The sequence below is a fragment of the Microtus pennsylvanicus genome, chromosome 13 (assembly GCF_037038515.1).
Source record: "Microtus pennsylvanicus isolate mMicPen1 chromosome 13, mMicPen1.hap1, whole genome shotgun sequence".
NCBI classification, from domain to species: domain Eukaryota; kingdom Metazoa; phylum Chordata; class Mammalia; order Rodentia; family Cricetidae; genus Microtus; species Microtus pennsylvanicus.
In genome coordinates, this window is record NC_134591.1 from 48,528,011 (window position 1) to 48,540,315 (window position 12,305).

Below are 12,305 nucleotides of genomic sequence, written 5' to 3' on the forward strand. Positions count from 1 at the left end.
ATTGTTTTTAATAGTAAAAGTAATAATAAAAAAGTCAGTTATCAGCATAAAAGCTGAAGGACCAGAGAAGCAGAGTGTCCAGCCACTAGACCTTTTATTTCTACCGATGCTCACACCAAAGGAGTGATGCTGTCCTCAGATTGTCTCCTCAGACTGTTGCCTCAGACTGTTGCTTCAGACTGTCTCCTCAGACTGTTGCCTCAGACTGCGTCCATCTCTACCAAACCTCAGACTGCATCTTAGCTTCTTTCTCCTCCTGCCTTATATTTCTTTTTCCACGCAGCCATATCCCTTTCTGTCTCCACCTCCCTAGTGCTGAGATTAAAGGCATAGGACTCCCAAGTAGTGGGAGTAAAGGTGTGAGCCACCACTGCCTGGCCTCTAGTGGCTTAGCTCTGCACTCAGATCTTCAGGCAAGCTTTATTTGTTAAAGCACAAACAAAATATCACTACAAGCAGGTGCTCTTAATGACTGACTGATTCATCTCTAGGCTGAACCCCAAGATTTTTTTTATTTTAAGTCAAATTTACCGTTTTTCTTTCTTGCTTGGGCTTTTCCCACTTTTGGTGTATTACTAAAATAAAAGAATTCCTGTATTTTTTCAGATGCTTTTATAAGTATGCTTTTTATACATCCTTCTCCTTTCCAAGTGAATTTTTTCTTTTTTTTTGGGGGGGGGGGTTACTAAAACAAGCCAGACATAATGAGGCCTACCTTACCTATAATCCTAGCACTGGGAGGCTAAGGCAGGAAGACCAGTTTGAGGCTAGCCTGGGCTACATAGCAAGTTCCAAGCCAGTGAGTTCTTATCCCAGACAGACAAAAAGAGAAGGATGCTAAATATTTTCTTTTTAAAAAAAATTTTATTATTATTTATTTTATGTATATGGGTATCTCTCTATATGTATGTCTGTGTTTCACATGCATTCCTGGTGTTCATGGAGGCTAGAAGAGGATGTCCCGTCTCATGGGACTGGAGTTACAGATGGTTGTGAGGCACCATGTGGGTGCTGGGAATTGAACCTGGTCCTCTGGAAGAGGAGTGAGGACTCTTAACCACTGAGCCATCTCTTTAGTCCCAGGGTGCTAAATGTGCTTTGTGGGCTCTTTTCTGTGATTTAGTACAATTTAGCTTTATTATCAATTATTCATCCCCCCCCCCCCGGGTTTTCAAGACAGGGTTTCTCTGTATAGTCCTGGCTAGCCTGGAACATGCTCTGTAGATCAGGTAGCCTTGTCAGATCTGCCTGCCTCTGCCTCACAAGTGCTGAGATTAAAGGTGTATACCACCGCCACCTGGCTATCAATTACACATCTTGTTTTTAAGTTTTGATAGACAGTAAATATTCAGTAAAAGCTCAGGTGGGTGTTGAACTCCTGGACTCCAGATCCTTTTTCACTCTTCCGTATAGCTATGGGTATATACCATTGTGTGCATAGTCTTGCTGTGTGTGTGTTCATTTTTGAAAAAGGAAGTTTTTTTCCATTTTATACATAACTAGTTTGATGTTTTGCAAGGAATGTTTATATATTTTATTATAGAATTTTTTAAAATTTAAGAACTTTGGGGGCTGGAGAGATGGCTTAATGGTTAAGAGCACTGACTGTACTTGCAGAGGACCCTGGTTTGATTCCCAGTGCCCACATACTGGCTCTGCACCTCCAAGGGCAACAGAAATGCGCATCGTGCAGGTGCATACATACTGACAAACACATAAAACAAAAATAATCTTTGGGGGCTGGAGAGATGGCTCAGCAGTTAAGATGCTCTTCCAGAAGACCTGGGTTCAGTTCCCAGCACCCACATACAGCTCACAGCTGTCTGTCTCACAACTCCAGTTCCAGGAAATCTGACACTCTCATACTGATGGACATAAAATTAAATATATTATTCAAAAATAAACAAATCTTTAAAAAATAACAACAAAAGGTAAGCGTGTGTACTTTACACAGTTTGTTGACTAGATTGAGAAACTTTCCTGGAAGATCTTTCAGTATAATATCTTTAGCACTAAATTTTAATTCAATGCCATTTTTTTGTTGTTGTTCAGGGTTTTTTCAGAATCTGGAAATTTCATCATAGTTCTTTATTCACTGACACATAAGGAACCTGAATTTTATGAGTGCCTTCCTTGTGACAGTAGGAAGCCTGGCCTTCAGTTTCAGTTACTAACCAACAAGGAGACTTTGCATCTTTTCAATGTAAGTGCTTAGACTCGCCTGTGTGCCTGTTACTTTGCTCATCACTCTGAGCAAAGAATGCAAGATAAATAAGGAAGTAGAGGTTTCTGAAAGCTCGGGCTGTGGTAGGTTGGCCTCTTGTGCTATAGCAGAACATCATGGTAGGACTATATGGTAGCAAAGAGCTACTCACTTCATGGCTAACCCAGAAGCAGAAATACAGATGCTTCACTGTGTCTTTTTTACACCCCTTGCTTCAGTCAGGGCTTCAGTACATGCGATGGTACCACCCACATTCTGGTTTTCACCAGTTAGTGCTCTCTGGAAACACCTTCACCAATAATATGCAGCGATGCCTCGTCCATATAGGTGAATGTAAGTCTAGTCAAGTTGATAGTAAAGATTTACTCTAGTCACTTTGTCAGTAACTTATATATTGTATTATTTTGTGCTGCTGAGGATTAATTTTTGATGTTAGTGTTTTCCTTGTTACCACTTATTTTTAAAATAATGTGGGTGAATTAATATATAAAAGATTTTCATGGGAGCTGGAGACATGACTTCGTGGTTAAGAGCACTGGCTGCTTTTCCAGAGGACCTGTGTTCAGTTCCCAGAATCCCCATGGTGGCTCACAACCTTTTGTAACTTTAGTTCTAGGAGACCCAACAAAGTACATAAAAATGTATCTAGGAACCAGGCCTAGTGGCACAGTCTTTTAATCCCAGTACTCAGTAGGCAGAGGACGGTGAATATCTGTAAGTTCAGAGGTCTACATAGTGAGTTCCAGGACAGCCAGACCTGCATTTTACCTTTAAAAATAAGTGCTGCAGCATCTAGGTGGCCATTACAGAGAAAGTAGGTTTTTGAAATTGTCATATAAAAACTACATTTAAAGGATAAGTCAGATATGGTGTCTCATGCCCAGCACTTGGGAGGCAGAGGCCAAATCAGACAGATCTCTGAGTTAGAGGCCAGCCTGGTCTACATTGTGAGTTCCAGGCTAGCCATGGCTATGTAGAGGGGCCCTGCTCAAACAAACAAACAAATAAAAAAGTAATTTTCCCAGGCTGGCTTCAAACTCCTTTCCTCAAATAATCCTCCTATCTCAGCCTCCTTGAGTACCTAGGACTATATGTGTCTACCATTGTTTCTGGTTCAAACACTACTTCTTTAAAATTAATTACTGTTAGGTCTTAAGTAGCAAAAGCATATTCAGTATTTTATTATTATAAGAGTACTGAATAACTCCAAATAACCATGTGGTTCCACTCAGCTCCATTTGTTTTCTTTGAATTCATTTATAGATTGTATCATTTCATGAGTATGTTTTTTTTAAATGTTTTTACATGTTGTTATATTCACCGAGTCCATGGTTACTGAGTGAGTTTCATAATACAGGGTTAGGTTTTTATTTTCACGTACAAAGCAGGAAGCCAGGCATTCTACAGAAGCAGGTCACAGAAACCGAAAGTGTTCCTTCTGGCAGTGATCCAGAGCTACTGTTCAGGTAGAATTCTTTGATATTGTAAATCAGATCTCAGAATATGACCTACTCCATTTCAGAATGTTGAACCTTCTGACAAAAATCCAATCCATTTTGAACTAAGTGCTGAAAATCAAGATGCAGAAGCAGAGTTTTTTGGCAAGATTTCCAAGAATCTTTCAGTTAAGAGGTAAAAGATAATCTTTATTACTATGTATATCTTTGTTACTTATTAGTTTTTATTGAGTAATTAAAATATTTTCAGGGCCAGTAATATTTATTCAGTGGGTAAAGTCACTTGCTGTTGACCTGAGTTTGATCCCTGGATCTCAAGTATAGGTGGAAGGAGAGAAGTGATCCCAAAGTTGTTCCCTGGTTTCTATGTGTGAAGGCATGCATCCCTCCCACCCCAAAATAAATAAACATAGCTTTTTTTTAAAAAGACCTTTAATTATTTTTGGTAAAGTTATTTGATAAACTTAGTTCAAAGCTGTCTTTGAATGCTGGGGATTGTTTGTTTATTTGTTGAAATCTTAGTTTGCTCATTGATTCTTTAGTAAGAAACTAATTTTTAAATTATCCTAGCAGCTGTCTTGTCTGTTTCTTGGATTTTTTTATTCATTTGTTTAGTAGGAATACAAAATGATAAGATTTATGGATATTTTCACACATGCGTACTGTGCTTTGCTCATATTCACACGCACTTCCTTCCCTCTTCCCATAAATAGGCCTCTAGTGATATTTTGTTTGTGCTTTAACAAAGAAGGTTTGTCTGAAGATCAGAGTGTAGAGGTGAGAACACTCTAGTGGCTGTCAGCTCTACTCCTCTGTTCTCTCAGCTTTCACCCCCTAACATCTGACTCCGGGTTTTAATTATTAACAGGAATTAGAATTTGAGCTACATCTTCCCACTTGGTTTTCAGGCACACACGTATATAGCTAAATCTATGTCCTAATATCAGAGAGAACATGCAACATTAATCATTTTGAATCTGGTTTATTTCAGTTAATTATCCTCTGTTCTGTCCATTTTCCTGAGAATGTCATTACTCCATTCTTTGTGGCTGAGCAAACTCATTTTCTTTATTCATTCTTCTGTTGATGGGCATTTAGGTTGCTTCTTATTTTGACTGTTGTTCATAGTGCTAAGGTAAGTTTTGTTTTATAATTTGATGATGATGATGCAATACCAGGGATCAAACCCTGGGCCTCTTAGATGCTAGTCAAGTAGTCTACTATTAAGCTACATACTTTTTTTAATTCAAAAGATTTATTTATTGTATGTGTATGAGTGATTTGTCTGCGTGTCTTTATGTGCACCATGTGCATACAGTGCCTTTAGAAGTCAAAAAAGGGCATCAGATCTCCTGGTATTCAAGTTGTAATGGTTATGAGCTGCCATGTGGGGACTAAGATCCAAAGGAGCCCTTTACAAAGTAACCATGGAGCCATTTCTGCAGCTCCTTAGCTTTTTAAAATGTAACCTGAACCTGCCTTTCAGTTCTGTTTATGTTGTGTGTTTAGAATACTACATGAGAAATAAGCTGATACAACGAAAATTTTCATTGATTGTTGGAATGCTTTGGTTTTATTGAGAAAATGGCTGGTATCAGATCTATCTGTGTTCAAGTATTTATTTACAGTTCTGGGGATCAGAAATTAAAAATGGTGTTTGGATCTAAAAACCAAAGTATTGGCAGGTTGTGTTCATTCTGGAGTTTCCTTCTATTCTGGGGACAATTTGTTTTTGGTTTTATTTGTTTGTTTATTTTTTTTAGCTTCTAGAAGCCATTTGTATCTTGTCTAAAAGCTCCTTATATTATTTTCAAAGCCAACAGCATATCTTCACATCTCTCCCTCTCTCTCCTTTTCCTTCTCATCTTCTCCCTGACCCTTGAGGTTACGTTATGTTGTTAAGCAGCAATGGCACACACCTTTAATCCCAATACTCGGAAGCAGAGGCAGGAAAATCTTTGGGTTTGAGGACAGCCTGGTCTACAGAGTAAGTTCCAGGACAGCCAGGGCTACACAGAGAAACTTTCTCTTGAAAACAAAAAATAAAATAAAATGAAAAATAAAAGAAATGTAGTAAAAGTATTCCACAGAGAAACTCAAGTATGCAAAGTAATGTGCCCTGTTTTCCTCCATAATTGAACTGTCTACCTTAAACCTCTATTCTACTTGTTCTTTTATTCTGTTCAGATTATAGTCAATTCACCATCTTTGTATCTCCTTTCTTCTAAGATTTTATGTAGAGGGGATTAATGGTGTATGGTTACTGGTTGAAAAAAGGGTGGCATGATTCTCATCTGTCTGTACTGCGGTTTGCTGAGATGTGTCCATTTGTATCAAATTTTTGACAGGTTGGTGCAAGTTCTTTTTTTAAGCATTTTTTAAATTACCACTATATATATTTAATATATACTATGAATAGTATATTTAATATATATATATATATTTAAGATTTATTTTTTGTATATAGGTACTTTGTCTGCATGTACGCCTACAGACCAGAAGACTCTGGTTAGACTCTTCTGATCATGAGCTACCATGTGGGTTCTGGGAATTGAACTTATGACCTCTGAAGAGCAAGCAGTGCTCTTAAGTGCTGAGCCATCTCTCTAGCCCTACTACAAGTTCTTTGAGCCTGTTGTGGCACTGACTTTCTGTGTCATGAGCAGCCTGCACTGAGCACACGGAATATCACTGTGTAGTCCACATGTCCCTGTATGTTGTAGGAGAGCTGAATGGGACCCATACAGACCCTGCCTATCTGCTCCAACACATCATGCAGACATCGGCATTGCTTTCCTGTAGTATCTTGCACAGAAAACATTTGTGACTGTTTCTCTCCCTAGACCCCCAGGATTTGGGAAGGTCTTGTCTTCAAATCTTCTTTGTGGTTTCTTACTCTTTTTCCTTTTTTTAAAAAAAAATTATTTATTTTATTTATTATGTATGCAATATTCTGTGTGTAAACCTGCAGGCCAGAAGGGGGCACTAGACCCCATTACAGATGGTTGTGAGCCACCATATGGTTGCTGGGAATTGAACTCAGGTCCTTTGGAAGAGCAGGCAATGCTCTTAACCTCTGAGCCGTCTCTCCAGCCCCCCTCTTTTTTATTTTGAGGAAGAATTCAACTTATGTAGAACAGGATACTTTTTAGGAACCTCACTAATTCTAAGCTCTCTGACTTTATTATTGCTCACTTTTCCCTAAAGCATCCTAATGAGACTTTGTCTGTTTATTAAGATGAAACAAGCAACAACAACACCCTTATGCACATACATTCTAAATCTTTACTCCCCCCCCCAACACAAAATCTTTAACTTTTGAAACTTGGTGCCAACATTAAAATTTTTTCTTCCCTCCTTCCTTCTTATTAGTGCTGGGATTGAGCCCAGGGTTTGCACGTACTAGTCAACCACTTTACCACTGAACTATATCCCCAATCGTATCAGAGTTCCTTTCTTTGGGTGGAGCATGCTCTCTGGGATACAGTGACTACAGCTGACTAAATAGGAAGTGTACTCCATTTTAAGTATGTTCCCACTGTATATATTAGCACACAGGAAAAGGGAATGAATAAGAGCTGGTATAATGACATCTATATGAAAATGCTATAAAAATAAATAAACTATAACTTTGTATAATAACTTAAAAATTAATTTTAAAAAGAACTTAGGAGCCAGCAAGATGGCTCAGTGGGTGAAACAAATTGTTTTCAACTCGAATAACGTGACTTTTGACCTCTAGGTTTTACTTGATATGAGAGAACTTGATATGCCTCACACCTTTCAATCCCAGCCCTTGGGAGGCAGAGGCAGGAGGATCTCTATGAGTTCGAGGCCAGCCTGGTCCACAGATTGAATGCCAGGGCAGGCTTCAAAGCTACATAGAGAAACCCTCTCTCAAAAAAACAAACAGAGAGAGAGAGAGAGAGAGAGAGAGAGAGAGAGAGAGAGAGAGAGAGAACCAAATTCTGAAAGTTGCTCTGTGACTTCTGTGTGTTACACATACATACACATGATACACAAAATAGGTTTTTTAAACGTAATAATGCTTTTTTTTTTCTGAGACAAGTTCTTACCTTGCCTAGCCTGGAAGTCACTATGTAGAGCATAGAGATCTGCCTGCTGTGCTGGTATAAGTCATGCACCACCCCACCCACCCATGTCTTTTAGAAGTACACAGAAAAACATAATTCGGTGGTTTTCCTTGTTATCACAGTGGATGTTTAATACAGTGTGTTGAATATTGTTGGAGTGTGTCTTAGTTGCTTCTGCTTTTGCTATAACAAATAAAATAGCTGATAGAACAGCTATTAGAACAGCTATTAGGTAAAGGTTATTTTGACTCATTGTTTCAGAGTGATTTCAGTTCTTACTGGGGAGGCATGGTGACAGGAGTGTCTCCACCCAACAGCGATGGGACTTCACATGGGGGGCCAGGAGACATAAGGCAGGACAGAATCAAAAGCAAAGGTGGCATTCAAAGGTCCATCCTAACTGACCTACTTCCAACAGCCACTACCTCCTGAAGGTTCTGTGGTCTTCAGAATACTACAAAAGTACTATGGAGTCCATTTCATGCTATACTGCACGTTCTTTCTATGTTGTTGAGTGTGGTCAACCAGAAGGTGTTCAGTAACCACTGATGTTCTGTAGCATTTCAAAAAGTAAATGGGGCAGTTGATAACTAACCCTGGGTAGACCAGCTTTCCCGGTAAACTAACACTGATCCAAGAAAGTCATCTGCAGCTGTCAGGTACTAAATTGTATGTATTAGTATTTACTAAATGACATTGTCACATTTCAAACAACCCTGGCTGACCGAAGGGTTTTTGTCTCCTCTTCTACTCTTTAGATCTCCTCAAAAAATATCTCCTGGGAAAATATCCAGAAATAAACATGATGCTGACTTTGAAGATGACTTTTCTCCAAGACCGATTCCCAGTCCTCACCCAGTGAGTGAGAAGGTAGTGCGCTCAAAATGAACTCACCTTCAGCTAGAAATCTTATATAGTAAAACACTTAAATACCACCTCATTCTTATATATGGATCGTCCTAGCTAGTATATGATTATATCTCTATGTAGGAAGGTATGTATATATCTCACGGGTACATATAATTAAGTAATGGTATATACATATACTCACATAAGAATGTGTACGTAAGTGTAAGGAAACGGAGGTTTCAGCTGGTTAGCTGTTCATGATCCACACACTAGTAAACAGACAACTGGCATTGCCATTCTGGGGCTTTGGCTTCGGCATTGGTGCTTCCAGCACACAAATGGACTCTGCTTTCTCTCACCCGCTCCTGGCGTTAGCCTTGTTATTGTTCTCAGAGAAAACATCCTGCTTGCATTTAGAGGTGCCAATAACTCTTGCTTGTCATACTAGTGAGCTATTTTAGAAATATTTACCTTAATTGGACTTAACTGAAAGGAAAAGAAATGGAAAAGATTTTAAAAAATTAGTATGGTTGGTGACTTTCCCTTGAGAAGTCCACACCCACACTGTTGGTGTTTTAAATTTCTTCCCAAGCATCACTTTTTCCCTCTCTCTCTTTTTAAAGGTTTATTTGTTAATTTTTTAATGTACATTGGCATATATATATATATATATATATATATATATATATATATATATATATATATTGTGTGAGGGTATCAGATCCTCTACAACTGGATTATAGACAGTTGTTAGCTGTCATGTTGGTGCTGGGAATTGAACCTGGTCCTTTGGAAGAGCAGCTAGTGTTCTTAACTATTGAGCCATCTCTCCAGCCCTTTATTTCTTTCTCTTAACCCTCAAGCTTAAAATTTGTATTGCAATTTCCAACACTGCTTCAAAAAAAATTGTAACAGATTTTATGTTGGCTCCCATCTCTTTTATTTAATAGAAGTAAAAGAACTAGTCGAGCGGCACTCGTCAGCGGAGAGTGTCCTGAAGTATTTATTGCAGTAGGGTTTTGGTTTGTTCTTCTTTTTTGATTGTTTGTTTGGCTTTTTTGTTTCTGGTTTTTTTTCTTCTTTTGGTTTCTCTTGTAGTCCTGGCTGTTCTGGAACTCTCTTTGTACACCAGGCTGGCCTTAGACTCAGAGATCCACTGCCTAGCAGAGTGTTATTTCTTTAAGAAACATTACATGGGCTGCTGTATTTGTTGAAGCATTCTGCCTGGTAACTTTTTTGGCAGAGTGAGGGTAAGAAACTGTAGTATAATACACTTTTTCATGCTTTTGTTCTGTAATCTAGACAATGTCAATCAGTGTCATAATAAAGGAATTCCATTTTAAATAAGTTTAGGAGCCTGGGGTGGAGTAGGGGAGTTGGGGAGGTGGCACATGCCTTTAATTCTAGCGGGAGGCAAAGGCAGGTGAGTCTCTTGAGTTAGCCAGCCTGGTCTACAGAGTGAGTTCCAGGACAGGCAAGGCTATGTAGAGAGATCTAATGTTTTAGTTAGGGTTTTTATTGCTGTGAAGAGACACCATCACCGTGGAACCTTAAAAGGAAAACATTTAACTAAGGTGACTTGCTTGCAGTTTCAGAGGTTCAGTTCCTTCTCATCATGGCAGGGAGCATGGTGGTATGCAGGCTAATTTTGCTGGCTCCATCTTGACTTGCAGGGAACAGGAATTTGACTGTGACACTGGGCAAGTATCCTGGTCATAGGAAACCTCAAAGCCAGTTCACAGTGACAAACTTCTAGCAAGGCCATTCCTACTTCAACAAGGCCACACCTCCTAATAGTGCCACTCCTTGTGAGATTTATGGGGTTCAAATACATTCAAACTACCACCCCTAGTCTCAAAAAACCTCAATAAGTCGGGGGAATATTCTCCTGTGTTCGAGGGCAACAGCCTTGTTTATTCTCACAGTTGTATCTCTGCTACCCAGAAAATATTTGTTGTTGGTCTAAGTAATGAGTAAATCTTAATATGTAATTGGATATCACTTGGGAAATGTGTGTGTAAAGGAAATAAAGCAATTAAGTTTCCTAAGAATTTCCTCTTTGTGTCTATTTCCAGATTTCTAAGATCCAGCCGTCTGTCCCTGAACTCTCGCTTGTGTTAGACAGCAGCTTCACAGGCTCGAGTTCCCAGTCTAACCCGCTGGAAACGATGACTGTGGAGAATCCTTTGTTGATGAGGCCATTGCAGCCTGAGCTTTGTAATGGCAAGCACAGCTTAGAGGCTGACGCTGGGGAGCCTTCCCTGAAGGGACAACCAAATCAGCTAAGCCAAGATGCTGCTCTGAGACAGTCCAGAGGGAAGCAATCACCTACCTGCAAGAAAGAAAGGCTCCATCTCAGGAACACCAATGTTAAACCGTTTCTTAATGCACCATCTCCTGAGGTATCTGAGAAACTTCCAGCAGTTCCTGCTGGAAGCATGCAAAAGGAAGACTATCCTGTGAGACCTTCCACAGTGAATTCTAGGCAGCCCTCACTTGCTTCACAAGCCCACCCACACAATTTTGTTTTTTCACCCCATAATTCAGCAAGACCAATGGAACTTGAAGTACCTATGCCTTCACTGCCATCTTACTATTCCACAAACATCTGCAACTGTTGTCAACATCACGGCCATATTCAGTATAGTACAATAAAATCTTGGCAGGGAAATACAGTAGGGTCCGTTCAAGACCTCCGAAATGAAGCCCTTCCAAAACATGCTTTATTTCCTTCAAGTGGATGCCCTTCTCTGTGTCATAATGCCATCTACTCTTCCAGCAGCCCTGTGGCCGTGAAACCTCAGGGAGGCATGGGTAGTTATTCTCCCCACAACAATGGAGAGCCATCCCCCGTGGCAGGACCTTCACATGTGGACTCATGTGTGCCACAGACTTGTGCCATGTGCATGCACACACCCCGCACGGTGCCAGACAATGGCATGATGGGACTATCTCCTGATGCATATCGCTTTGTCACAGAGCAAGACAGGCAGCTGAGACTACTTCAGGCACAGGTTTGTGAAGCTTTCTTGATACTCTTAAATTTTTTTTTTAAAGATTTATTATTCTGCCTGCATGTATGCTTGCAGGCCAGAAGAGGGCACCAGGTCTCATGATAGATAGTTATGAGCTACCATATGGTTGCTGGGAATTGAACTCAGGACCTCTGGATGAGCAGCCAGTGCTCTTAACCGCTGAGCCATCCCTCCAGCCCCCATGTGCTCTTAAATTATTAATTTATTTCCTTAATGTCTGGCAACTCTACAGTGAGTTATACTTTATAGCAGTGTAGAATACTAGAACCACAAAGGCCTTAGAAGCTAAATTCTAGTCCCTCTTGTTTTACAGATAAAATGAGGATTAGAGAGAATAATTTAACTCTGCTCTGATTTGCTGGTTAGTAGGGTGGGACCAGAGAACAAGCCTTCTGTTTGTAGATCTTAACCTATAACTTAATTGCATTTTCTTTCCATTTCCTCTAAAGCTTTATGTACAGCTGAATACAAAAGCTGGCATGTCTCTAGTTTGCCAGCCTGTATGTGTACTCTCCTTAGCCAGTGTGTCTTTAGGACCTTGCTCGCTACTGTATTGAGACCAGTTAACAACTCTGTGTGTCTGCTGGTTTTTATTTGTGTTGGTTTTGACACACAGTCTCGTGGGGCCTAGACTGGTCTTGAACAT

At 39.8% G+C, this 12,305-nt stretch overlaps 1 protein-coding gene across 1 annotated transcript in view; it reads left to right on the plus strand.

Moving 5' to 3' along the window:
• The window catches only part of Stil (STIL centriolar assembly protein), a 50,745-nt gene that overhangs the window by 18,220 nt on the left and 20,220 nt on the right, over window positions 1-12,305 (plus strand). The window contains exons 9-12 of the mRNA XM_075946043.1: window positions 2,053-2,203; window positions 3,747-3,856; window positions 8,534-8,645; window positions 10,700-11,638. Coding sequence (XP_075802158.1) covers window positions 2,053-2,203; window positions 3,747-3,856; window positions 8,534-8,645; window positions 10,700-11,638 — 1,312 coding nt within the window. The remainder of the gene's footprint in view (window positions 1-2,052; window positions 2,204-3,746; window positions 3,857-8,533; window positions 8,646-10,699; window positions 11,639-12,305) is intronic.